We start from the raw sequence: 27,560 nt of genomic DNA, 5'->3' as shown, positions 1-27,560 counted from the left end.
GACCTTATCACTACAGAGGACACTTAGCATTGTGCAGGGTAACATTAGACTTGTATGCAGCTCCTTGCCCATGGAAACCCACCCAAGCTCCCTTCAAATAGAAATTCTCTATTCGTTGGTCCATTTTTGTGAGTTTGCATGGCCCATCCTAAATTAGGATATGCGCCTGAGGCAAATTTTTAGTTTTTTGAGGGTTCGGATTCAGTTCAGCCAGGCTTATCCTGCTGAAAAAGGCTCTAGTTTGGCCAATTACCTAATTGAAAGGGTTTATTTGTGGTAACCGAATGGCTGGAGATGTTGCTCTTTCGCTTCCAAAAAGAAATGCTTTGGATCCAACAGAAGTGGCGTTCCAAGTGACAAAGCAATACCTACATGTATGGGATCAGTTATCCGGAAACCCATTATGCAGAAATCTCTGAATTACGGAAAGGTCATCTCCCATAGACTCTATAATCAAATCATCCAAATTTTTTAAAAATTTTCTTTCTCTGTAATAATAAAACCGTACCTTGATCTCGATCCAAACAAATAAATGATTAATCCTTATTGGAAAATCAGCTTATTCGGTGTTAACATGATTTTCTAATAGACCTAAAATATGAAGATCCACATTTTGGAATGATCTGTTATCCGGAAACCCCCAGGTACCAAGCACTTTGGCTAAAAGGTGCCATACCTGTACTACATTTCACCTGAAAAGACATATTTCAGAATAGCACATCCTACACCCTAGACGACTGTACATCAGGCCCGGACTGGCAATCTGTGGGTTCTGGCAAATGCCAGAGGGGCTGCTATAAGGTGCCATAGAAAGTCAGTATTTAGTGGGCTGGTGGGGGCTGTTTGGGCCTCTGTGTGGGCTGATTGGGCCTCTGTGTACCTGAAATGCCAGGGCCTATTTTAATTCTCAGTCCGGACCTGCTGTACATTATATCTACTTGTATAATGTATACTGCTTGTAAATTATATTTTTTAAGGGTTGTTATTTAAATTATTTTAAACAATATGTGTTGCTGTTTTTTCCTCTCTGGTGCTTTGCTATCATTTCACTAATGACGTTAGTTCACATATGTCCTGTTATGGACCCACGGGAGGGAAAATGCACTCTGTTTTCTAGGATTTTACTGCTTAAAACAAAATGAACTTTTCCCCGGAGGTATGGTAACATATGTTACAGGATAAATATTGCATATAGCACAGCTCTCCATTAATTAGGTACAATATTAATGTTTTCCCTCAGTAGCATATTTGAATTGGGTTTGCACTCCACTTTTAAAGGAAAAGGTTGATGAAAAAAGTAGAGGTAAAGGATTTTGTTTCATTAAAAACTTTACATAAATCAAATATTTCGGGTCTACTCTATGTATTTGTCTACATTTTACAGGCCCCATGTCAGCTATAAATGAATCAGTATTGGATTGCTGTTTTTTTCCTACGTTATGCACATAGTATTAATGCTACTGGATTAGTCAGATGTATTGTTTAATACTGAAAGATTAAACTTTCTCTACTTATAATGTTATTTACAGAACGGGCAGCAGTTTGCAGATGAATCCATGTGTGAGGAGGACAATGAGAACAATGTAAGTAGTTTTCTTCATGCAATATTTCATGTACTTCATTCTAAACTATACTGTGTTTGAAACATTTTATTTTTATGCAAATTATTCCAGAGCACTTTTCTCTATGTAAATTTGATCGAACCATATCCGCCTTTCATAAAAGCACATTTTAAATCTGCCTTGGAGTTGATTCCTTTGTCTTGATAAGCTGTTTTGTTGCGGACACTCTACTACTGTTAAAAACAGCTTTTCCTTTAATGGTAACACTAAACATGATATTGTTTTCAGGCACAAATACAAGCTTTTTTTATATAATCGTATCCCCTCCGTTAGCAATTAACTTTTACAAAAATGAAAACCATTTGTGTCTTAAAATGGAAGTAAAGTCTGAAATGCATTTTACCCTTTTTTATTTACCGGTAATTTATTGAATTTAGGCAAAGCATACCAAAGGTATAAAAAAATGAGAGAGCAAAAGGAAAATATTAGCATCCATTTGATAATTCAATTCAATCAAATATTTTTTTTTGTTGTCTAAAGTCTATCAAAACACCCCATATATACTTAATATGGATTCAATACCAGTATAGGATCTGTTATCCTGGAAACCCATTATCCAGAAAGCTCCAAATTACAGAAGGGCCATCTCCCATAGACTGCATTTTATCCAAATTTTAACAAATAATTTAATTTTTCTCTGTAGTAATAAAACAGTACCTTGTACTTGATCCAAACTAAGATATAATTAACCCTTATTGGAAGCAAAACTAGCCTATTGGGTTTATTCCATTTTTACATGATTTTCTAGTAGACCTAAGATATGAAGATGCAAATTACAGGAAGATCCATTATCCGGAAAGCCCCAGTTCCAGAGCATACTGGATAACAGGTCCCATACCTGTATATCACACATCATAATTGTATAGCAGTTGGCGAATCAATAACTGTCATTCTACTTTTATACCTGATGGTCCCCCAGAAGCACTGTACCTGTTCTTCCCAGTAGGCAAAATGGTAATACAGGTACGGCATCTGTTATCCATAAAGCTCTGTCTCCCATAGATTTTATTCACATAATCCATATTTTAAAAATAAAACCGTTCCTTGTACTTGATCCAAATAAAGAAATAATTAATCCTTATTGGAGGCAAAACCAGCCTATTGTGTTTATTTAATGTTTACATGATTTTCTAGTAGACTGTCTTAAGGTATGCAAATGTGTCCCAAGCATTCTGGGTAAACGATCCCATACCAGTGTGTCTTGAATTAAAAAAAAAAAATAACCTGTCTTTGTTTCTGGAGAGGGGCTTCAGTTTACCGCATGTTAAGGTGAGAGATATCTTTGAGATAAAAAGAGAAAATGGAAGGGGTTTGGTTAACTGATGAACTATGACCGTTGCAGCCTATAGTTATTATTGGGGGAATTTGAGTAGTAAGTCCCAGGATTGCCTTTCAGGTGTTACAGGAGTTGTGACTAAGGAGATGGACAATAGAAAAAAAATCCCTTATCCCTTTCCAGAATTTTTTAAATTTGGGTTTTCCCATAGACCATGTAATATATCCACTTCTTTCTGATTGCATTTTGGATAGGTTCACAGGAGAATAATAAAAGTAATAGCTAATGCTTGTAAGAGTTTTTTTTTATACAATGGCATAGTCTTCCAAGGATCTCCAGATACAATCAGTCATTTCAGAATAATTGACCTGTCCCATCCCTTTCTCCCAGCATTTAATTTACATATATTTTTTTATTTTTCATTACTTCAACACAGGGTTAATTGAATCATGCAGGAATCATCTCCAGATGCTTCTTTGTACAGTTCTTCTTTAGCTCCTTTAGAATTGACAGACTTCACAGTTGAAAATAAGTGTGTAAAGAAGCATCTGGAAGCCCATACTGCATCATTTAATTAACCCTCTGGCAGCCAGGTGTTAATATGTAGAAAAAAATAATACAAATGGCATAAGGGTAGCAATTTTACACACTTTGAGGCTTTGCTTCCCCTTGGCCAAAAAAATACTGAATAATTTACCAGTTTGTGTTTTCTATCCAGAACAATTAAAAATAGATTCTTTGATTTTATTGGAGTGGTGCTGTGTGATCTTATGTCTGCAGGCATGTTAAATTTGTTGTTAAAAAATCCAGGTTAACCCTTTATTGTAAATCCCACCAATTTAGGATTGTGCCCTGCTGTGAAAGGAGTGTTGCATTTTTTTCTTTGCAATACTTGGGTTTGAATTACCACTTTTTTTTATATTGTTATTGTTGGCGCAGTTTAAGTTGAGTGTTGGTTATTGAATTTTTCTTTCTGACTTTTGTAATGTATTGCAATTCTCCTTAATGATTTTTCATATGCACTTGAAACAGTTGACCCTTGTCTTCCCTTAAAATTCCTCATTTGCTTGGTATCTGTTATCAAGCTGCATCTTGGTTCTGTTCTTACTCATTTATTTTCATTGATAGATCTGTCTGTAGTTAACAAAACATTATCGGCTCCCATTTGTGTTGGGCTCATCAAGTATTTGTATTGGGCTTAATGCTATTGTTTGTATGCTCTGTCATTTATTATTTATCTTTTAAATGGAATATGTTTGCGGATCATCAATACCGGAACTAGGGATAGGCAGGAGAGGCACCTGCGTAGGGCACAATGATGGGGGGGTTGTGCTGGCATGTTTTTGAATAAATTTCCGCTTTCTATCTCTTTCCATTAGTGAGATTAGGTTAACTGACCCAAGCAGCCAAAAAAACTATTGCTTTGTAAAATAATAGTTTAAAAAAATTGTTATTGTATTTTTATATTACTTATCTTTCTTTTCATGCACTCTCCTAGTCATATACAACTCTTTCACTTGTTGCTAGGGTAAACTGGACCACAGCAACCAAGTAGCTGCTGAAATTCCAAAATATAAAGCTGTTGAACAAAAAAGTAAATAATTTGAAAACCAAAAAATAAAAAACTGTTGCAGATAGTTTTCAAATTCAAATGTCTCTATCTTTCTAAAAGTTGATTTAGGGGTGAATTACCCCTTTAACCTGGACCTGCTTCCCTCTTTCCCTTTTGCCACTGAAAGGATGCTCAGTCCAGCATGCTGCCCAGGGTAAATTTTAGTTTTTCTTTTTCCTTTTCAATTCACATCAACACAATTCAGAACCTGTTTTTCTATGTAATATTGCTAAGATCCAGTCCTTTCAGGAACTAAAGCCTGTATTAAACCGAAGTTATCGTGATATCCAGTATAGTTCAACTCGCAGCATTGTATTTCTTAAAGGAGATGTAAACCCCTTATTAAAAAACCCTGGGCAAATGCCCCTAAATTTTTACTTAACTCTTGATGCAGATTCACGGCATTGGAGTTCACGGGCACCTTCTTCTTTGGTCTTTGTAGCCTTACAGAGCATTTTTTTTTAGAAGGGGTCAGAAAAAGGCAATTCAAAAACTATAAAAAATAAAGGACAAATAAAAAGAACTAGCCATTCTATAATATACTAAATGTTAACTTAAAAGAGAGCAACCCCTTTAAGAATAAAATGTGTACTATCATCAAGCAATGTAACTTTGTATCTAATCATTAAAATTGATCGGTAGATTTTACTGAAGTCGGATAACTTTTAAAATTTATTTCCTTTTGTGCTTGCATTGGTAACAGTAATGGAGTTATTTATTAAAGCCCGAAACTCGAAAAACTTGAGTTTTTATTTAACTATAAAATCTAAATTTTTAGTGGGGAAAAAACTTAAATCTTTTGAGATTTATTATACCCCAAGGATGGAAAAGTCAGAATCCAAAAATCCGGCATCTCAGACATGATGAGGTTGTATATAAGTCAATGGAAGAGAGGTCCCTATCCTATTTGGAAGTTCCTGTGGTCTGCACTGAAATTAGCCTGAAAATCAGACTATTTCTGACTTTTCAGTTAAAAAGCTGAAAAATTCAGGGTTTTTAGGAAAAAGCCTGAAAATTTTTGTGATTTGAAGTAAAAGAACTCTACTAGAAAATCATGTTAAAATAAATCGGCTGGTTTTGCATCCAATTAGGATTAATTATATTTTAGTTGGGATCAAGTTCTAGTTACTCTTTTATTATTACAGAGAAAAAGAAAATCAGTATTAAACATTAATGGATAAAATGGAGTTTTTTAGGCTCTAAGCCATATTTTTAAGGACAACGAGCCTTCTGTATAACCATATCCGTTAGTTCCTCAGTTCGTGGGCTGTATGTTTGGATCTGTTTTGATCTCATTGCAAATATTTGTATTTGATGTTCATTTGTTTAAACAAGGCAGACAGTAGAGACATGGATTTGTGAAACTTGTTGGGATAAAGCAGACAAACGTGTCAATCATTTGCTACGAAAAATATTATTCCTTGTTTATGACTGTCACACTATGCATGTTTATTACTATGCACCCCTTCTTGTTGGCAGTAGCACAGAATTCCGACTATTTTGAATCAAATCATAAAACACAATCCTTCCATAATTCGTTCTATGTATTTTCCTTCTAATATTTGTGGTAGAACTTTATACAGTGAAAGAAGGAAATAAACAATAGATTTTTTTTCCAGTTTGAAACCTAAGCTTTTAAAATCTAATTGAAAAAGTTTTCCTATAATTCCACTTCTGTAACACATGCTATAAGATTCCAAATATCTCACAAAATGTAAAAAAAATTACCTAATTTCCCCCAGATTTTTTACAGTTAAAACCCAATCTTTCAAAATCTGATTCAAAAATTTTCTCTGTAATTCCACTTCTGTAACACATGCTATAAGACTCCAAATACATAAAAAATTTAAAAAAAAAAATTACATATTGTCCCCTTGATTTTTTTTCTAGTCAAACCGAAGCTTTCAAAATCTGATTCAAAAAGTTTTTCTGTAATTACAATTCTGTCACATATGTTATAAGTAGAGATGCACCGAATCCAGGATTCGGTTCGGGATTTGGCCTTTTTCAACAGGATTCGGCCGAATCCTTCTGCCCAACCGAAGCCGAATCCTAATTTGCATATGCAAATTAGGGGCGGGAGGGAAATCATGTGAGTTTTTGTCACAAAACAAGAAAGTAAAAAATGTTTTCCCCCAACCCTAATTTGCATATGCAAATTTGGGTTTGGTTCGGTATTCGGCTTAATCTTTCACAAAGGATTCGGGGGTTCGGCCAAATCCAAAATAGTGGATTCGGTGCATCCCTAGTTATAAGACTCCAAATAGATAAAATGTAAAAAATTTATAGAGAAAGATGTGCAATATTTCAGAATATAACTTTTATATATATAATAATTTTTAGGGCCCTATGTCTACCCCTAGCGTGTCACTACCAAATATTTATTGTTCTATGGAGATTACTGTCTCCAAAACCACAGCAGTACAATACTAAATATGCAAAGCATCCCACCAGAGATGAGCATACAAGATAGTAAGGCTGAAATTATAGTAATTTGCCTCCAGCAAATTTTTTTTTTTTTTTTTTTATTGTGAAAATGTATTTTCTGCTTCAAACAAACTGAAAACCTATGCTAAAATTATTATTTTTTAAAGCTTACGGTTTCATCATTTTATCTCCCACATCTTTAGGCCCCGTAAGGGGCCGGCAATGCCCAGCAACCTGAAGGCAGAACATTTTTGTGACTAGATTTTTATTGTTCTTTTATCACTTGGGACTTAGCAACCAGGTAATAGTTTACATTCCACACTGAAGTGCTGCATATAAAAGTTAATTGAAAACCACAGAGAATAAAAAGACCAGTTCCAAATTCTTTTTGAATACCACGGTCTACAACATACTAAAAAAAAGTGCCTTGTCCTTTATGGTGACCTGTGCAAACATATTCATAGTTGCAGAAGATCATTCACTGATTCCAATGTGTTTAGACAGAGCAAGAAAACGCAGGTTTACAAAATTAGAGATTGTGTTTACCATACCTTGCAATCTGCAGGGCATCTGTTCACTACTTTATGTAAACTGGTCAATGAAGCATATCCACCTTTTACAAATTAGCCAATAATCACCATTATTTAAACTATATACGGTCAGGCCTAACATATTGATTGAAATTCCCCGGTGAATACAGCTTTCCCTGTCCTTTAAAGTAGACCTGTCACCCAAACACACAAATCTGTATAATAAAAGTCCTTTTCAAATTAAACATGAAATCCAATTTAAATTTTTTATTAAAGCATTCATAGCTGTTGTAAACTCGTTTAAAAAATCTCAGCTGTCAATCAAATATTGTCTGCCCCTCCTCTATGCCTAAGGCATAGAGGCGGAGCAGACAATTACTTTCACTTTCCATTCAGCACTTCCTAGATGTCACTGCTCTCCCCGCATTCCCCCGTTCTCTTCACCATTTAATTGTGTAGCCACATCAGGTCCCCCATTCTGGTGCACAAACAAGATTCTGAGATGATGAAAGGCTTGCCTTAATAAGTGTCCACAAAATGGCTGCTGCCTGCTTGCTATAATCATGAATTCCCAGGCTGAAGGAAACAAGATTCAAATAATTTATACAGTATAATTAAAGTTAATTTTGCTTGACTAATGTGATAAAATAGGATTTTGAATAAATTTTTTGGGTGACAGGACCCCTTTAAAGGGGTTGTACACCTTTGTTTACTTTTATCTTTAAATTCATTTATTATGTAGGGAGTAATTTTCTGAGAAAACTTGCAGTTGGTTTTCATGTTTTATTCATCAAACTTGCAGTTGGTTTAGCTTTTTATTCATCAGCTCTCCAGTTTGCAATTTCAGCAATCTGGTTGCCATGGTACCAATTAACCTTAGCAACGATGCATTGATTTGAATAAAAGACTGGAATATGAATAGACGACGCCTGAATAGAAAGATGAGTAATACCGCATATGGCCAGACATCCAAAACATGCTGAGCAATAATAACAGCTGCCCCTCACTGTATTCTTTTTATGTTATTTATTTAATGATAACCTTTATAATAACCTTTATAGAGGCTAAGGTCAGTTTTACTTGATATTTTATGCTTTAGTTTTTATAGTGACTTTCCTTGCTGCCTTTGAATCCTGATCAGAATGAATCAGAAATTCAGTGTTAACCTAACTTTTTACTACTGAATATTTGGATTCTTCAAATGTTTTCAATAAAAGAGGCAAATAATATTTATAATCAATCCCAAGTTTCGCTCTTAGAAACTGGTTCACAGAGCTTGCATTCTGCAGGGGAACAAATAGCTTGAGAACTTCCATCCAACAGCAAAAAGAGCCTTGTTTATGACGCTCTAGGAGCTGCTTTATCTTCTTCATCTCCATTGTCTTTGATAACTGTATTCCCTCAAGCTTGGATATTTGGTTTTCAATAAAAATTATATTTATGTTGTTACAAAAGAGATATCTTGTGTTTGCTGCTGATGCTAATGCTGTGTTACATCTCTCTGCAGCAGCGTGACGGCAGCCAAGCATTTGACTCGTGCAGTAGATAAGTGCTTATCTGTCACAAATTCTGTGTAGAAATCTCAGTCCTTTCAGTGGAAATGTATATATCCTGTCAGGGGTTGGTTTTGGCATATTGCCACGTATTGCGGAAAGGCTTTTTTTCCCCCATAGTCATGATTTCCAGTCTAGTATTGTACAAGAAGAAGACCTATGTTTACCATCCCTTCTGATTTGATGTCATAATGATTTTTTTATCAGTTAAGGGTCAGGCCACACTGGGCGTTTTGGGGAGATTTGGTCACCTGGCGACTAATCGCCTCGTTTTTGTGGCAACCAATCTCCCCAAACGCCTTCCCTCACTCTGTGCCGGCGCAGAGTGAGGGAAGGCATTTGGGGAGATTGGTCACCTTAAAAACAAGGCGATAAGTCGCCAGGCAACCAAATCTCCCCAAAACACCCAGTGTGGCCTGACCCTTAAAGGAAAACTATACCCCCAAAATCAACACTTAAGCAACAGATAGTTCATATCATATTAAGTGTCATATTAAAGAATCTTACCAAACTGGAATATATATTTAAGTAAATCTTGCCCTTTTACATCTCTTGCCTTGAGCCACCATTTCGTGATGGTCTCTGTGCTGTCTCAGAGATCACCTGACCAGAAATACTTCAACTCTAGCTGTAACAGGAAGAAGTGTGGAAGCAAAAGACACAACTCTGTCTGTTAATTGGCTCATGTGACCTAACATGTATGGTTTGTTGGTATGTTTGTGAATACAGTGAATCCTACAATCCCAGGGGGCGGCCCTTATTTTTTAAAATGACAATTTTCTATTTATGATTAGCCAATGGCACATAATACTAGAAAAGTATATTATTATGAAAATGGTTTATTTACATGAAGCAGGGTTTTACATATGAGCTGTTTTATGCAATATCCTTTTATAGAGACCTACATTGTTTGGGGGAGTATAGTTTTCCTTTAAGTACAGATAAAAAATCTGTTATCTGGAATGCTTGGGACCTGGATTTTTTTTTTGGGATAAGGGATCTTTCTATCATTTGATCACCATACCTTAAGATAGTGATTAAGGGCTAGTCCACACGGGGAGATAGCGACGCGTTTGCGGTCGCGGCGACAAAGCGCCGCGACCGGCGCAGGCGACAGTTTTGTATGGGCGCCTATGTAAAAACGCCTGTGCTAACCACACGAGGCGATGCGCTTTTCAACAGTCGCCTGAAAATGCCTCGCCAGGCTTTTTCAGGCGACTGTTGAAAAGCGCATCGCCTCGTGTGGTTAGCACAGGCGTTTTTACATAGGCGCCCATACAAAACTGTCGCCTGCGCCGGTCGCGGCGACTGTCGCGGCGCTTTGACGCCGCGACCGCAAACGCGTCGCTATCTCCCCGTGTGGACTAGCCCTTAAACATATAGGTAAATAGGATTGTTTTGCCTCCAATGAGGATTAATTATGTCTTAGTTGGGATCAAGTGCAAGGTACTGTTTTGTTATTACAGAGAAATCATTTTTACAAATCAGAATTATTTGCTTCAAGGGGTGGCTGTTATATTCTAAGCAACTTTTAAATTGACTTTCATTATTTCACTCTGTGCCGGCTAAAATGGGAAAAAAAAAACGCTGGCGCTAATCACACGTGGCAATTCGTTTTCCGAAGTCGCCAGACGTTTCCTCGTGAGGCAACTTCGGGCGACTTTGGAAAACGAACTGCCACGTGTGATTAGCGCCTGCATTTTTTTTTATTTTAGCCGGCGCAGAGTGAGGAAAGGCGTTTTGGGCAGATTGGTCGCCGCAAAGACGAGGCGATTAGTCGCCAGGGGACCAAATCTCCCCGAAACACCCAGTGTGGCCTTACCCTTATACAAATCAGTGCGTTGTTGCTAGTGTCATTTGAACTATAGCAACCAGATTGCGAAAATTGCAAACTGGAGAGCCGCTGAATAATATAATAAAAGCTAAATAACTCAAAAAACACACAAAAAAAATGATCAGTTGCATATCACTCAAGAATTTCACTCTCTACTTAATTTAAGTAAATTTAAAGGTGAACAACCACTTTAAAATTCATTGTGGTAATGTACAGAACCAAAATTAGGAAAAAAAGTTTTCTGTCCAAATATGTATGGACCTAACTGTATGTAGTCTAGTGCAGTGATCCCCAACCAGTAGCTCGTGAGCAACATGTTGCTCTCCAACCCCTTGTATGTTGCTCCCAGTGGCCTCAAAGCAGGTGATTATTTTTGAATTCCAGGCTTGGAGGCAAGTTTTGGTTGCATAAAAACCAGGTGCACTGCCAAACAGTGCCTCAATGTAGGTTTACAATCCACATAGGGGCTACCAAATGGCCAATCACAGCCCTTATTTGGCACCCCAAGAACATTTTTCATGGTAGTGTTGCTCCCCAACTCTGTTTACTTCTGAATGTTGCTCATGGATTCAATAGGCTGGGGATCCCTGCTAGTGTATACCAGTCACAGCCCCTATTTTGGCACAATCCCAAGTGTCATTAGACACCTCTCTAATTGTAGTCAGGCTCGTTTGAGCGCTCACAGGTCTTGCCATCTAATCATGATTGGAAAGGATGGCACTTAGACTGTTACAATTTAAAGTTTTTGCTTTGCAATACAGCTGTGAATGGAGAAATAGAAAAAAAATCAATATACCATTTCAGCATTCTACAGCTTATTCCATTAAGCTGAGCTGGAAATAGTCTTGTTTCCACACTGCTGATTCAGCATTCGCTGCAGTACATTTATCTCCTGAATATTTTCAGTTCCTGAACGTTTCATGCAGAGTTTGATATTCAGGGAGGAAAGGTTGTCATTTGTCCGAATACATTTCTACCTTCCTTATTGCAAATACAGAGCAACATATTATATGCCATATATTAGCAGCATTGTCTAGTTTTTTTGTACAGAATCTTCAAGAAAAGCTAAAGCTTTTCAATGATTTGCACCATGAAGCGTTGAGCGTTGCAGTTCAACAAAAGCTTTTTTTCACATATGAATGGTAAATGCACCTTCTGTTTAGAGCCTTAAGTTTTAACTTTCTCTAAATCCTTAACACTTAAGGTTATCATCCCAAGAGATCCACATTTCTCTAGAACTTCTCTAGAGGATGGTGCATATGAGAAGGGAACCTCATTTATAAACAAAGTAAATCCTATGTAGTCAGACCTGCAGCCCCTCAACTGTTGTTGACCATAGTACTTAAATGCTAAATTGTGTGCAGTAACCCCTAGCAAACAATTCAAGTTTTTTTAATTTTCTAAAGATGGCCATATATGTGCAGTAGTAATGTGCACTTGGGTTTACCAGTGGGTCAGGTGGGGTTGGGCCACCAGATGGGGGACTATATTCACTGCCAGCCTGGCTGCATCTTTGGGGCCCCTACTGACCTTGCTAACAGCTTTTTGATCATTGCATGGACTAGGGAGGCACCGAATCCACTATTTTGGATTTGGCTGAACCCCCGAATCCTAATTAGGGTTGGGAAGGGGAAAACATTTTTTACTTCCTTGTTTTGTGACAAAATGGTACATGATTTCCCTCCTGGCCTTTAATTTGCATTAAATAACGATTCGGCCGTATCCTGGATTCAGTGCATCCCTAGTATGGACCAGTGATATGTGGTCTGTACCAATACCTGCGGGTTGGGGCGGGTTTGGTCTGAATTCTGGGCGTCCATGGCAGGTGCGGGTCACCGGTACTGCAATATTGTAGTCTCTTTGATATGGCTTTTTGTGACTTGTACCACAGATCTGCAGATGCGGTTCCTACAATGGAAATATTTTGTGGGATAAGGGTCAGGTTATGGTTTTGTGGATTAGGGATGGGTGTAGGTTGTGTTTTTCTTGACCTGCACTCACTAGTATGGACCCTTTCCTACAACCTACCCTACTGATATCTCACTTACAGCTCTATTGGTCCACTATAGGATACAATTGGCCCCTGGGTCATTGACCAGATCAACGCCATTTATCCCTGCATGTGGGAGGCCAGATTGTGCAAAGATCAGGGAATCTGACAAATCTTATTTGTGTTTGGCCATCTTAACTTGATGTAGACTGTTCCAAGGTAACAGGTTGTGATTGGCAACTGCATTTGTGTTCCTAAATCAGCCCTTGTCATTTTCAGTGAGCTCGGAGCTACAGCTGTTAGCGACTGTAGGGTTACAAGTTTGCAATCTCCGTATTCAAACTTGATTCCCATTTAAAGTGTTTCTTAACAGTGAAATGTATGTGCACAATTTTCATACTCTTGCTGTTATATTACAGAGTCGTTATAAAAAGGGCTGATATTGATTTGCCAAATTGGTGCTGTGTGTCTCTGCTGCACTGGAACTCTCATGGGTAGTTAGAAAAACAACTTCAGATGTCTAATTTGGATGTAAATGTTACAGGATGACTGCAGGTTTGCACCATATTGTTTTACAAAGTCTTGTAAGGAACTAATATGTCTGTAGTGTTAAATATTCTACTGGTACAAGTGGTGGCCATAGACATATCGTCTCGATAAAAGCTGACTAGGGCCATGGCCCACGATCAGATCAGCCTATCGCCCACTCAAGGTGGGCACATTGGGGCAAGATCCTCTCATTTGGCCACCTTAACTTGCCTTCAGATTGGGTTACTCTTTGGAAGTCATGGTTCTAAATGGCATGATTGTGTAGTAAGCCATATATAGAGAATAAACTTCCCCCTGTTGTAAAATATATGGATATCATAAGCTACCGAGGAGTTCCATGACCATATAAAAACTCGTGTTTCTATACAGGTCATGTAACTCAGAGGGGGTACTTTATTAATAAAAAATACACAAGTTTCAGTGAGTCATGTGAGAGAAATGACATCACTAAGCTCAGATTATAACCAATGACATCACTAAGCTCTGTTTATAAGGATCTTGTGTATTATAAAACATATAACAAATAAAACATAAACAGCAATTTTTGTGAGAAAAGGTTACATGCACCTTGTATTGTCTGCTGAGCTTTTGTGCTCGTCTCTGTGCAAAGAATTACATGGATGTGAGGCATTGCTCATACGCACCATCTTCTCTATTCTGCTTGAGTGCGTCAGCCTGTGTTGTAAGATCATTTAGTTTAAGTAGTATGAAGTTCGCCCGAAAATCTTAAAAGTCGCTTGGTCTGCATTCAACCCCCCCCCCCTCCATTAGTGTATTATTGCTCCCATAAGGATGGCTTGTGCCAAGAATGGTTTAACTTGCAGCTTTGGATTCAGTCCCGAGCACCATTTATGTGCTTTGTGGAACAGTTGCAGTGAGTGTTTCTTTTCTCTTCCCTGCAGTTGTTAAATGATTATATCACATTGTCACTGTGTGAATGGGTGAAATCCCGATATCCTGGGACTACAAGACATTATGTCGTATGGTTGTTCCCAAGGGCATTGCTGTTCATTGCCCATCAGCGGTATGACGTTGTGTTTTATCGACAACTTTGTTAAATAATTTAAAAACAAATTGCCTTTAGCATGATTAATTTAGGCTACATAAATGCTCTCCTGTCCTGTGACTAGATAATTCTGTACATCAGGCATCCTATTACAGTGCCTTGCTGCTTAAAATGATTCAGTAATATTCGCTGTATATTAGCTGTATTTGCTTAATGTCAGCCTTGTGATACAGTCTTCTGCCAAACGGCTGCCTATAAACCGCACAGCTCATGTATACCAGATCTGGCACATCTAGCCTCTCCTCTCTTATAACCATTTATGATTTCAAGTTTTGAGTCTGGATTTTTTTTTTCTCCCCTTTTTCGTCAGAGGAAAAGGATTGGGCCTCGCTTAACTAGCAATCTCTGACTCTTCCCTCACAGGAAATTTTCTAATTGCCGGAACAGCCGGTAGCAGCAAGAACTTCAGGGGTTTGTCCTTCCTTTTTCACTTGTCAGATGTCTGTGCAGGAAAGTCTTAACATTATGGTTCCGTAGCCATGTTAAGGTTCTGGGGTCTGCGTATACGTACTTTTCGGGTAAGGTCTGATACAATATTAATAGAGCTTTTCCCTAGATCTAAGAGCAGTGTGTATGCTGTGCAACTGGGCTGTCATTTGGGAAGGATTTCTGTTTACTTTCACATGCTTAGACATGTTTGTGCTCTCGGACTTGTCTCTTGTTGTTTTCCAAGGATATCAGTGCAGCTAGGTAATAAGATCTCCGAGCAATATTTACTATCTTTGCAAGTATTCTGTTATAGGGTTTTCAATGTTGCATGGACCTGTCTGAGACCAGTGTATTCCCCCACAAATTATTCAAAAGTAGATAGTGATTCTTTTTCCTGTGTCCAGAGCTCTTTTACAATTCTATTTCTGATGGCGTGATATCATTTTAGCTCTAAATGTTTAATATGCAATTTGTGCTGTCATGAGACCGTTGCTTCATAAGTATATATATATCTCTATCTATCTCTATCTATCTCTATCTATCTCTATCTATGTCTATCTATGTCTATCTATGTCTATCTATGTCTATCTATGTCTATCTATGTCTATCTATCTATATTTGTCTTGACAAATCTTCCTATTTATATAAAAAGGAAATGCATGTTTTTTATATTTTATTTGGTGTATGTTTTGTGTGCATGACTGAAATGAGCAGTGAAATTAAAGTATATGACCTAATAGTATAATCATAGCTAATACAGGTATGGGATCTGTTATCCAGAATGCTCAGGACTTGGGGTTTTCCGCATAAGGGGTCTTTCCATAATTTGGATCTCCATATCTTAAAGCTACTAAAAAATCATTTAAAAAATGGGGTTGTTTTGCCTCCAATAAGGATTAATTGTATCTTTGTTTGGATGAAGTACAAGGTACTGTTGTATTATTACAGAGAAAAAGGTTAATGTTAATTATTCGTTTAAAAATGGAGTATATGGGAAATTAAGAGGGAAACACTGGCATAATGAGTTCCTTTTCTTCTTTTGATTGATGTTTACAGGGTTGAAGTGGTCACAGACAGGCGCCTGCTTTTATTCACTCCTCCTTATAGGTATAGACCCTACAGAATAGAGCGTAGTCAAGCATAGCAGGTCAAGGGGAAACCACCCATTAGTTAATAAATTTGAGAAAATATTTGTTACCAATGTAAAAACTTACCAAACTCGTTACTCGAGTAAAGGTGGCCATACACGGGCCTATAAAAGCTGCCGACAGACTGTGTCGGCAGCTTATTGGCCCATGTATGGGGCCCCCCGACGGGCTTCACCGATCGAGATCTGGCCGAAGGTCGGCCAGATCTCGATCGGATGGGACGGAAAATCCCGTCGGAATGCCGATCGGATCAGCCCGATATTGCCCACCTCAAGGTGGGCATATCGGGGAGAGATCCATTTGTTTGGCGACATCGCCAAACGAGCGGATCTCTCCGTGTATGGCCACCTTAACTCCCAAGTACAGGTATCTGGAAGCCCATTATCCAGAAAGGCCATCTCCCATAGACACCATTTTATCCAAATAATCCAAATTTTTTATAATTTCCTTTTTCTTTGAAATAATAAAACAGTACAGTGTACTTGATCCAAACTAAGATATAATTAATCCTTACTGGAACCAAAACCAAAATTGGGTTTATTTAATGTTTGCATAAATTTCTAGTAAACTTAAGGTATGCCAATCCAAATTACTAACTTCAATTATACAGAAAATTCCAGATCCCAAGCATTCTGGATAACCAGTTCCATACCTGTATAGGTTTTCAGTCCTCATGGGACATGGCAATATGGATGGCAAAGGTAACATAGAGTGTTTAACAGTAGTCAATAAAACTCTAACAACCCTTGTCATTTTTTACAAGGGTAGCTGAGGAGACCTTTAATCGGATGCTTAAGAATTAACAATTCTCTTTCTGCATTATCCAGTTTAATCTATAATTTTCCCCAAATATTCATGGCCACTTTATTGCAGTAGGTCCTGTTGAAAAACATGCACTCACAAATGCAGAATCCTCAAAAGTTAGTACAGAACAAAGCTTAGGTCAGGGATTTGGTATCTGAGATAGACTTAAACAGGTGGTTCACTTTTAAATTAACCTTTAGTATGTTAGAGAGTGGCTAATTTTAAGCAACATTTCAATTGGCCTTAATTTTTTCAATTTATAGTCTTTGAATAATTTGCCTTTTTTTTCTCACTGTTTCCAGCATTCAAATGGGGGTCACCGACCCCATCTAAAAATAGATATTCTGTAAAACTACAAATGTATAGTTATTGCTACTTTTTATTACTCATCTCTCTATTTATTTAGGCCCTCTCCTGTTATATGCTGCTCTCTTATTTGTAGCAATGCGTGGTTGCCATGGTAATTTGTACCCTAGTAACAGATTGCTGAAATTGCAAACGGCAAAGCTGCTGAAAAAATAGTACGAAAACACAAATAATGGAAAATAAAGACCAGTTGGAAATTGTCACTCTACATCAGTGATCCCCAACCAGTAGCTTGGATGTTGCTCCAACCCCTTGGATGTTGCTCCCAGTGGCCTCAAAGCAGGTGCTTATTTTTCAATTCCTGGCTTGGAGGCAAGTTTTAGTTGCATTAAAATCAGGTGTACTGACAAACAGAGCCTCAATGTAGGCTGCCAGTCCATATAGGGGCTACTAAATGGGCAATCACAGCCCTTATTTGGCACCCAGGAACATTTTTCATGCTGGTGTTGCTCCCCAACTCCTTTTTACTTCTGAATATTGCTCACGGGTTCTAAAGGTTGGGGATCCCTGCTCTACATCATACTAAAAGTTAATTTTAAGGTGAACAGCCTAAATAATGCTTAGCAGACTGGACGAGTAAACCGATGAAATATTTATGTGCCCACAAATGAAAGCAATAAGGGCTGAATTCGGTAAGTGTAGTAGTTAAAATGAATAGGAAACTATACTTGTTTGAGAGTTGGCCAGTAGTGAGGCAGCACATGTGACCTTTGTTTCATTTTGGTTACCTCACAAGGATTCAGTGTTCCAAAAAGAGGAAGTTTTTATTCCTCATGATCACAAGACCAACATGGCCTTTAGTCACAGAAACACCATTGTCCTTGATTATTTTGGGTCGACTGTGTTGGCTTAGCATTTCCCAGCCTTCCAGCAGTGATTAGGATGGTTAAGGGATTGTTTTGTCTTCCATGCTGATAACGCTCCATGTTGACTTTGCTTTACGATATCTAGTGATATGTTTCTGTCGGGTTTGAAAGCTTTTTTTTTTTTTTTTTTTTAAAACTAATAAAATTTTATCAGGAATCCGTAAATGTAGACATACACGGGTCATCCCACACAGTGCCCATGAACAGGACAGATAAAGCACAAGAGTGACCATACACGTGTGTCCACTTTTTTTGTTCCTTTTTGGGGAGGGGGGAATGTTCCACCAGAATTGCAAAATTATCTGTTGAAATTGCCCCCAACTGCCTTTTGAAATTGCCTTATCAAATTTGGGCATTTGTGATTAGCTTTAGGCACAGTCTTGTTGAAGAGTCTAGTCTTTCCTCAGTACTACGAGGCACCATCCCGACATTTTCCCGAAATGGTTAGGCCTCAAACCTACCAAGACAATTACTTTATCCAGCATCTTTCTGGGATTACACATTTTGTGGGGCTGCATACAAGTTTCTAATCTGCTCAAAATGATCAAACCAAATAACATTTTATAAAAGTTAAGATGAATGAGCAGATGTGACTGTTTTACCAGCATTTTTATGTGCTAGCAGCACAGGGGTATATTTATCAAAGAGTGAAGTTAATAGTGAAGTTCCGCCACACGAGTGAAATTCCACCACTCTCCATTCATTTCTATGGGATTTTTATAGGCATATTTATCAAAGGGTGAACTTTCACTTTCACCCATTGATAAATACGCCTTTCAAAATCCCATAGAAATGAATTGAGGGCTGCGGAACTTCACTCTGATAAATTTAACCCTCAGATTCTGTTTCCAGGACAGTTAATGTGAAATGTGAGGGTCCTGGACCCACTTGTAGTTGTCACTGCTTATGCTTTAAGAGTGACTTTTTAGAATTTTGCAGGGTTTAAAAGCAAAAGATTTCTATAAATGTTTTTTTTTTTTTTTACCTTTTGGAGAATTGCTTTTTCTCTGTTCTTTAAGCTGCATTCCAGTGACCAACTACAGTTCAGAATGAAACAGTGACTCTCTGCAGGGATTGTTGGTTTCATTAAATTAAAAAGCTATCTCTTTGTGGGTGGCATAGCTTATTGTACAGATTGAACAGTCAAGCAGTGCATTTCATTGAATTTAGGATTCCATGAAAATCAGCATGAGCCCTAAATAATCAAAAGATGGTTCATGGCGACACTGCATACAAAGCAACCTCTTTAGCTAAAGATTCATCTTACCTTAGTCAGTTTAAAAACACTAATAGATATATAGTAACACATGCATTCTTGGCTGCTGTTTTGTACGTTAATAGCAGTCTGTTGAGCTAAAAGCCTGATTAAAATCCCATCTTCTTCTATTATTCCTCTAACTATCCAGCAAACAGAATGCATATTGCTCACTTTAAAGGGATACGGTCACATTTTGTATTTTCTTGAGTGTAAAATGGCATGTTTATAATGAAGAATGAATTCTGGCATTTTTCAAACTACAATAGAACCCCCATTTTAAAGTTTTTTCAAGGGACCAGAAAAAAAATGGTGTAAAATCCAGGAAAATGTAAAATCAGGGCAATATATTATGTATAATATATAGTTTGGACCACAAAACAACATTGTAAAATGAGGGAAAACTTAAAATCAGGGGATGTAAAATGGGGGTTCTGCTTTACAAAATATATTAAGACTTGAAGAAAAAAAAATCATAGATACTGCCTGTAGATGGGATTATTACTTATTTATGAAGCACCAACATATTCCACAGCACTGTACACACAAAGTTTTTATACATTGAACATACAGATTTCAGCCGGTAGAAATGTAGATGACTTAGGACTAAAAATAATTTACTACATTGCTCTGTAAGATGCTTATTTGAACCCTTTCATGTACATACACACCAACACCAAGTTAGCCCCAGAACTCTCAATATATAACCCCCTGAAATAGAGAGAGACCATACCTGCTTTTCTCTTTATTTAGCATGATCTCTTCCAAAGACACCATTGGGCAGGGGTTGGGAGAGCGAGCATTTAAAGAGAGAGCCACCTCCCCAAAATATAAGGTTAAGGAAGGGGAGGAGCGGCATTTCAGCTTGTTTTGTTTTAAAAAAAAAAAAAACGTTATATTTTGGGGAGGTGGCTCAATGGTGTCTTTGGAAAAGATCATGCTAAAGCAGGTATGGTCTTTCTCCCCCAAAGATAACAATTTATTATATATATATATATATATATATATATATATATATATATATATCTATATATAGATATAGATATAGATATATATCTATATATATATATAGATATAGATATATATAGACAAATACAAGAGGTCCTCTGCACTCAACCCATTATCAATATATTTAAGACATTTTGTGCATACTGCTACTGAGAAATGCCTTACCCTTTAAACAAAACAGGGATTGTTTGTTCATATATTGCAATATATTTAAGCTGGCCAACTACATCAAAGTCATCCCATATCTGGCCAGTCCTACGCCATGTTGTAGCTCCCACCCTTCCCAACTATAGTCAGGTGATCCCACTGGTGTCTAATAAAATGGCAGCCAAGTTTGGGAGTTTTACTTTGAAAGCAGCTAGTAAGTTGCAGGTAAAACTTAGTCCCTTTGTAAAATGTATAATTAAGCAATTGAATTCTTAATGAATCAGATGAAAATTAAGCTTAGGACTGGCCAGATATGGGATGACTTTGACGTAGTTGGCCATCTTAAATATATTGCAATATATCACAGGGCCGGATTTACATAGAGGGCGCCCCTAGGCCCACTGCCGTTCGTCGCCCCTGTCCCCTCCCCTTTATTCGTGCATTTTTTCATCAACAATGGGGAAATTTAAAAAAAATGATTGTATCTCCAGTGCATCCCCAGTGGTTTTGAACCAATGCGGGTGTGGTTGGGCAGCATGCCGCCCCCCTAAAATCCTGCCACCCTAGGCCCGGGCCTAGGTGGCCTTTCCAGAAATCCAGGCCAGAATATATGGACAAACAATCCCTGTTTTGTTTAAAGGGTAAGGCATTTTTTTAGTAGCAGTATGCACAAAATGTCTCTGTCTTAAATATATTGATAATGGGTTGAGTGCAGAGGACTCTTGTATTTGTCTATATATATTTTGTGGTCACACCCTCATTGCAACCCCGCCTAATGGTTTTAAAAATTAGTGGTGAGCAAAACTTTCCCTTGTTTGTTATATATATATATATATATATATATATATATATATATGTATATATATATGTATATGTATATGTATATGTATATGTATATGTATGTATGTGTATATATATATATATATATATATATATATATATATATATATATATATATGTATGTATGTGTATATATATATATATATATATATATATATATATATATATATATATATATATATATATATATATATATATATTATACACACACAGTATATACATGCATGTATGATTGTAATCCTGCCTACGGCAGAATAACTGGGCAGGCTGCAGGCGCATTGCACAATTCCTCTGGGGAAGGAAGAAAACTGTGAAAAACCGAGAAAGAAACTTTAATATTTAATGGTAGGATAAAGACTACTTTGTCATTTCATTATTTATTTTTCCCCTATCCAGGATGAAGGAAATATAAACGAAATTGCAATCACACACCATGTTAAAGAAGGCCATGAAAAGGCAGATCCTTCACAGTTTGAACTTCTAAAGGTTCTTGGGCAAGGCTCCTTTGGCAAGGTACGTTTCAACAGTTTTTCAGCCACGTTTTTCATGGTTAAACTTTTACCTGTGTGTTCAAAAATGGAAAAGTGAACACTGTTTTAAAGATATTCACATTGAGCTCCTGCTCTCTCTGCTGCATACTGCATCTCTCATTTTTAGCAGAAGGCTTTTTGACTCTCTTGCTTTAGCTTTTGGGGTCAAGTGCCTTCTGTTAAAATGGGCCTGTCACCCAGACATAAATATCTGTATAATTAAAGTCCTTTTAAAATTAAACATGAAATCCAAATTCTTTTTTTTTTTTTTTTTATTAAAACATCCTTACCTGTTGTAAACTCATCTGAAAATCTCAGCCGTCAATCATATATTGCTTGCCCCTCCTCTATGCCTTAGGCCACAAAACCTTAGGCCCGCGGGCCAGGACCAGCCCATTTAGGGATTATCTTTGGCCCGCATGGTAATTTCTAATTATTATTAGATCTGGCCCGCCGGTATATTGCCTCCACACTATTAGAACTGCAAGTCCCACAATGGACTGCTAGTGTGACGCAACATCAATCAAATGCGCGCAAGTCCCTGTTCCGCTTGTGTATCAGCAGCTAACTTGTGGAGCTAGCGTTACCCCTCTCCCTAAAAACGGCGGCTAAATGGAAGGTGCACTCGGCTCAGAGCCTGACCCCAGACATAGATGAACTTGTATCCAAGATGAGACACCAAGGGGGTTATTTACTAAACTCAGAGGATGGGAAAATTCGGCATCTCAGACCTGTCAAGGTTGCATATAAGTCAATGGGAGAAGTCCCAATGAGTTTTTGATGTGCGCTGGGTTTTGTGCATTACCCCAAAGTTTTCGGTCAAAAATAAAAAAAAAAAAAAAGTGAAAATCTGAGGCAAAAACACGAAAAAATCCTGAAAATTTGGTTTTTTTTTCCCTGCGAAGCAAAATTTCGGGAATAATAATAAGCATAAAAACTGAGAGGATTTGATCAGAAAATATTGAGATAAATTCGGGCTTTAATAAATAATCCCCCAAGTGTCTGGAGATGGAAATGTTTTCACTTTAAATTTTTATTTTGTTTTATAGGAAATAACTTCCGTGCTGTGTTAGTTCCAGGTTCAATATATATATATATATAAGCACTCCACCGTCCACCTATGTCCGCCCTACGCATTTCGCCGATACCTTCGGCTTCGTCGAAGGTATCAGCGAAAACGCATAGGGCGGGCATAGGTGGACGGTGGAGTGCTTAGCTCCCACGCAGTCCCAACGTAGATAGGCAGGTCTTGCACGGGGGTATCTGCTTGGAAGGGAGGGAGCGGGCGGGTTGTGGACTCCAGGTATATGGAGGGGTAGAATTCAATTCCACAACAATTAATGAAGTATCTTTGAGGCCCCACCGTCACACCTTATGCTCAATTTGTTTTAAACTGCATGTCATTTTTATGGAAACGGTCCAGCACTGCCGACGGATTGGTTGGCTAGTGGGTGTGTGTCTCAGTGAGTGTGTTTTTTAGAATTACAACAGTAAAAGTTACGTTTTAATTATACTTTGTTACTTTTTTCGGTGTTACCACTTCCTGAACTAGCTTACTTAGTGGCAAATGAAAGGTCACCTACTGCCTATTGGTGTCCAGCTATTCGCCACAATTCTTTGATTTTGATTTTGATTACACTTGTGTGTTAAAAGCTTGCAGTGGAGTGGAACACATATACTGAATTGAGCTCAATTATTTCCTTGTTTATAATTATGAATTACCAGGCTGAAGGAAACAAGATTTAAATACTTTATATAGTATAAGTAAAGTATATTTTGCTTTACTAACAAGATGAAATAGGATTTGGAATTATTTATTAAGGTGACAGGCCCCCTAAAAGTCAAATGCACTGCAGAGGGGATTGGCCATTGCTTAAAATCAGAGGCAGCTAGCAGCCGACAAGAGAACAGTGCTGCAGAGAGATGGTTTTCCTGTGTAAGCCCACCATAAATGTGAGTTCCAAGGTCCTCATTGCCAGCAGCCTCCTGGCTTATAAATTTGCTTATATGGTTGCTAGGGTAATTTGGACCCTGAAATTGCAAACTGGAGAGCTGCTGAACAAAAAAGCTAAATAACTCAAAAACCGCACAATAAAAAATAAAAACCAATTGCAAATTGTCTCAGAATATCATACTAAAAGTTAATTTAAAGGTGAACAACCCCTGTTAACTGATACTAGATGAACTAACACATTGTTACGCACAAGTTGTTTTTCGTTTTTCTGTTTGAAGATCAGGGGATATGCAGGTATTGCTGAATTTAACTGAAGCATATTTTGTTGCTGATCTTATACTAACACAGCTGTTCATACTTAATAATTTGGGGGGTCACTGTACCCTAGTATCAGTTTCAGGTTTAGTGGGGGGATTTGCAACCATTTTTGTGTTGACTATTCCCATGATATCCCTGGCTTAGATTTAACTTGCTTTTTCATTTTTATCGTAGGTATTTCTGGTGCGTAAAATCTCAGGAACAGATGCTGGGCAATTATATGCAATGAAAGTATTAAAAAAGGCAACACTTAAAGGTAAATTTCTGGTCTAGAATCCTTATGTGTAATATAATCAATGTATAAGTAACAGGAAATTAATTGGCATTTTACTTCACCAGGGTCGGAATCAGATAGTCCTAGTGCTCAAAATTGTCATGCTTACTGATCGTTAATTCCCATTCACGTGAATAAGAGACATGTTAGCTATGAGAAGGAATGCTAACAGAAAACTGAGATGGCTGTGATTCACCGAGATGTCTAAACTGTCTGCTTGCAATATTGGTTCAGTTTACACAGCATATTTCAGTTAATTTAACTTCTATTAATTTATTAGCTAATAATTTATTGTGCACAAAAATTCAAAGTTAGCATGTATATATCATCAAGTATACAGAGCCACTGTAATTGTTTAATCATCCATTTATGATATATATATTATCCAAAAAACAGAAGCAGCACAAGGGTTACATAATGCTGAAAAATTAAATGTGACATTTTGGGCATATAATGTGGCCTTTATCAAGCCTTAACAAATGCAACTGAACCAACAGACTGTTTTAAAGGGATACTCAGGAAGTGACGTCGGAACAATGCTCATGACGATTATCAGTAGTTTTAAATAGCAATGTATACACTCCAATATATCCAAAAGTAACAATATCCAAGAATAAAAACAGTGTGTGTATGTGTGTGTATGTGTGTGTATGTGTGTGTATGTGTGTGTATGTGTGTGTATGTGTGTGTATGTGTGTGTATGTGTGTGTATGTGTGTGTATGTGTGTGTATGTGTGTGTGTGTATGTGTGTGTATGTGTGTGTGTATGTATATATATATATATATATATATATATATATATATATATGTATGTGTATATATATATATATATATATATATATATCATACTCCATTTCGACCCATTAGATATAAAAACTTGTTTATTGATCCACCAAACCTCCCTCTTTTTACATTTCAGTCCTCTTTTACCTCCCTTAAGGGCAAGGGCACACGGGCAGGATCGGGGAGATTAATTGCCTCTTCTTCGGGGCGAGAATCTCCCAGTAACTGCCTTCCCGCTGACTATAATGAAAAATCCCAAGCGGGACGGCACTCGCGGCGCTTCGTTTTCCGAAGTCGTCCGAAGTTTCCTCGTGAGGCAACTTCGGATAATGAAGCGACTCGATGGAGATTTTTCATTATAGCCGAGGGGAAGGCAGTTCAGGGAGATTGTCGCCTCGAAGAAGAGGAGATTTGTCGTCGGGGCGACAATTCTCCCCGATTCTGCTCGTGTGTCCTTACCCTCAAATACCATAAATTAAAGCTAATAAGAGGTATGGCCTTTCTCCGCAAAATGCTTTGAAACTCGTTAAGTGGCATTGGCCAAATTGATAGCTGATCTGTGTTGTGATTTGACCATCTGTGTGGTCTCACCCATTTAGATGAGACCACAAGGACATGTCAAGACATAGATCACAAATTTAGAAATACAAGTGTAGTAACCCCATAAATGCACCCTCAGTCCTTTATGGGGATGGACAAACTCCTTCCCCTTCAGTACATAGGGGCACTGTGTGCACTCCAGACAGGGATGCATACTTTTCAATTTTCACATTTAGAGGTAACACACAATCACCCAGAAATAGTTGGATATTCTTGATTCACACTGGTGCTCGGTCACTGGCAACCACAGGATTAACTTCAACATAACAAATTGGTAAATCAAGAATCATCGAAACGCAGAATACCTGCTATTCAGTATTTATTTCCACACAATTTTTCAATCCTTTCAATTTTGTACCCAAGAAGGTAATAATTTCCTTAGGTCTTACTTTAAAATTGGACAACGTGACCGATAAGTGGTGGCAATTTGAATTCCTTAATTGAGGGATATGCAATGGATTCACTATAATCAGGACACTGTTACAAAGAGTATACGAATAGAAAGGTGTACATAAAGGTGCATCTCATTTAGTATCTTGTGGAATCGCTGTAGGGAACCAGCATCACCCCGCCATAGTACAGGCATGGGACCTGTTATCCAGAATGCTCAGGACCTGGGGGTTGCCAGATAATGGATCTTTCTGTAATTTGGATCTTCATACCTTAAAGGGATACTGTCATGGGAAAAAAACATTTTTTTCAAAATGAATCAGTTAATAGTGCTGCTCCAGCAGAATTCTGCACTGAAATCCATTTCTCAAAAGAGCAAACAGATTTTTTTATATTCAATTTTGAAATCTGACATGGGGCTAGACATATTGTCAATTTCCCAGCTGCCCCAAATCATGTGACTTGTGCTCTGATAAACTTCAATCACTCTTTACTGCTGTACTGCAAATTAGAGTGATATCACCCCCTCCCTTTTTCCCCCCAGCAGCCAAACAAAAGAACTATGGGAAGGTAACCAGATAGCCGCTCCCTAACACAAGATAACAGCTGCCTGGTAGATCTAAGAACAGCACTCAATAGTAAAATCCCATGTACCACTGAGACACATTCAGTTACATTGAGAAGGAAAAACAGCAGCCTGCCAGAAAGCATTTCTCTCCTAAAGTGCAGGCTCAAGTCACATGACTGGGGGCAGCTGGGAAATTGACAAAATGTCTAGCCCCATGTCAGATTTTAAAATTGAATATAAAAAAATCTGTTTGCTCTTTTGGGAAATGGATTTAAGTGCAGAATTCTGCTGGAGCAGCACTATTAACTGATTCATTTTGAAAAAATTTTTTTTTTCCCAGTATCCCTCTAAGTCTACTAGAAAATCATGTAAACATTAAATAAACCCAATAGGCTGGTTTTGCGTTCAATAAGGATTAATTTTATTTTAGCTGGGATCAAGTACAAAGAACTGTTTTTTATTATTATAGTGAAAAAGGAAATCATTTTTAAAAATTGGGATTATTTGGATAAAATTGAGCCTATGGGAGATGGCCTTTCCGTAATTCAGAGCTTTCTGGATAACGGTTTCCGGATGACCATATACTTGTACAAAGATATCTCCACCACGCCAGACAACACGTGGTGCAGTCTATATGACAAAATATGTACAGTTCTTCAAGCCTAGTCAAAAAGGCATTGGCATATGATAGGGCGACATTGAACCCCATAGTGGATACACGTAACTTGAGATAAAGCCGATCCTTAAAGGTGAAATCGTTACAACCCAATACGATATCCTGAAGCACATTTGTCTAGGGTCGAATTTTGAATTCATGTGAG

The 27,560-nt window shown here is 37.7% G+C and overlaps 1 protein-coding gene across 2 annotated transcripts in view; it reads left to right on the top strand.

Moving 5' to 3' along the window:
* The window catches only part of rps6ka3.L (ribosomal protein S6 kinase A3 L homeolog), a 71,280-nt gene that overhangs the window by 14,389 nt on the left and 29,331 nt on the right, over positions 1-27,560 (top strand). The window contains 3 exon segments of one of the 2 annotated variants that reach the window (NM_001090753.1): positions 1,530-1,583; positions 21,719-21,835; positions 24,299-24,380. In NM_001090753.1, coding sequence (NP_001084222.1) covers positions 1,530-1,583; positions 21,719-21,835; positions 24,299-24,380 — 253 coding nt within the window. 2 annotated transcript variants of the gene reach the window in all.

Source organism: Xenopus laevis, chromosome 2L (genome assembly GCF_017654675.1).
Source record: "Xenopus laevis strain J_2021 chromosome 2L, Xenopus_laevis_v10.1, whole genome shotgun sequence".
In the NCBI taxonomy this organism is placed as follows: domain Eukaryota; kingdom Metazoa; phylum Chordata; class Amphibia; order Anura; family Pipidae; genus Xenopus; species Xenopus laevis.
The sequence above is the reverse complement of the archived record's forward strand: the minus strand, read 5'-3'. Positions and strand labels throughout refer to the sequence as shown.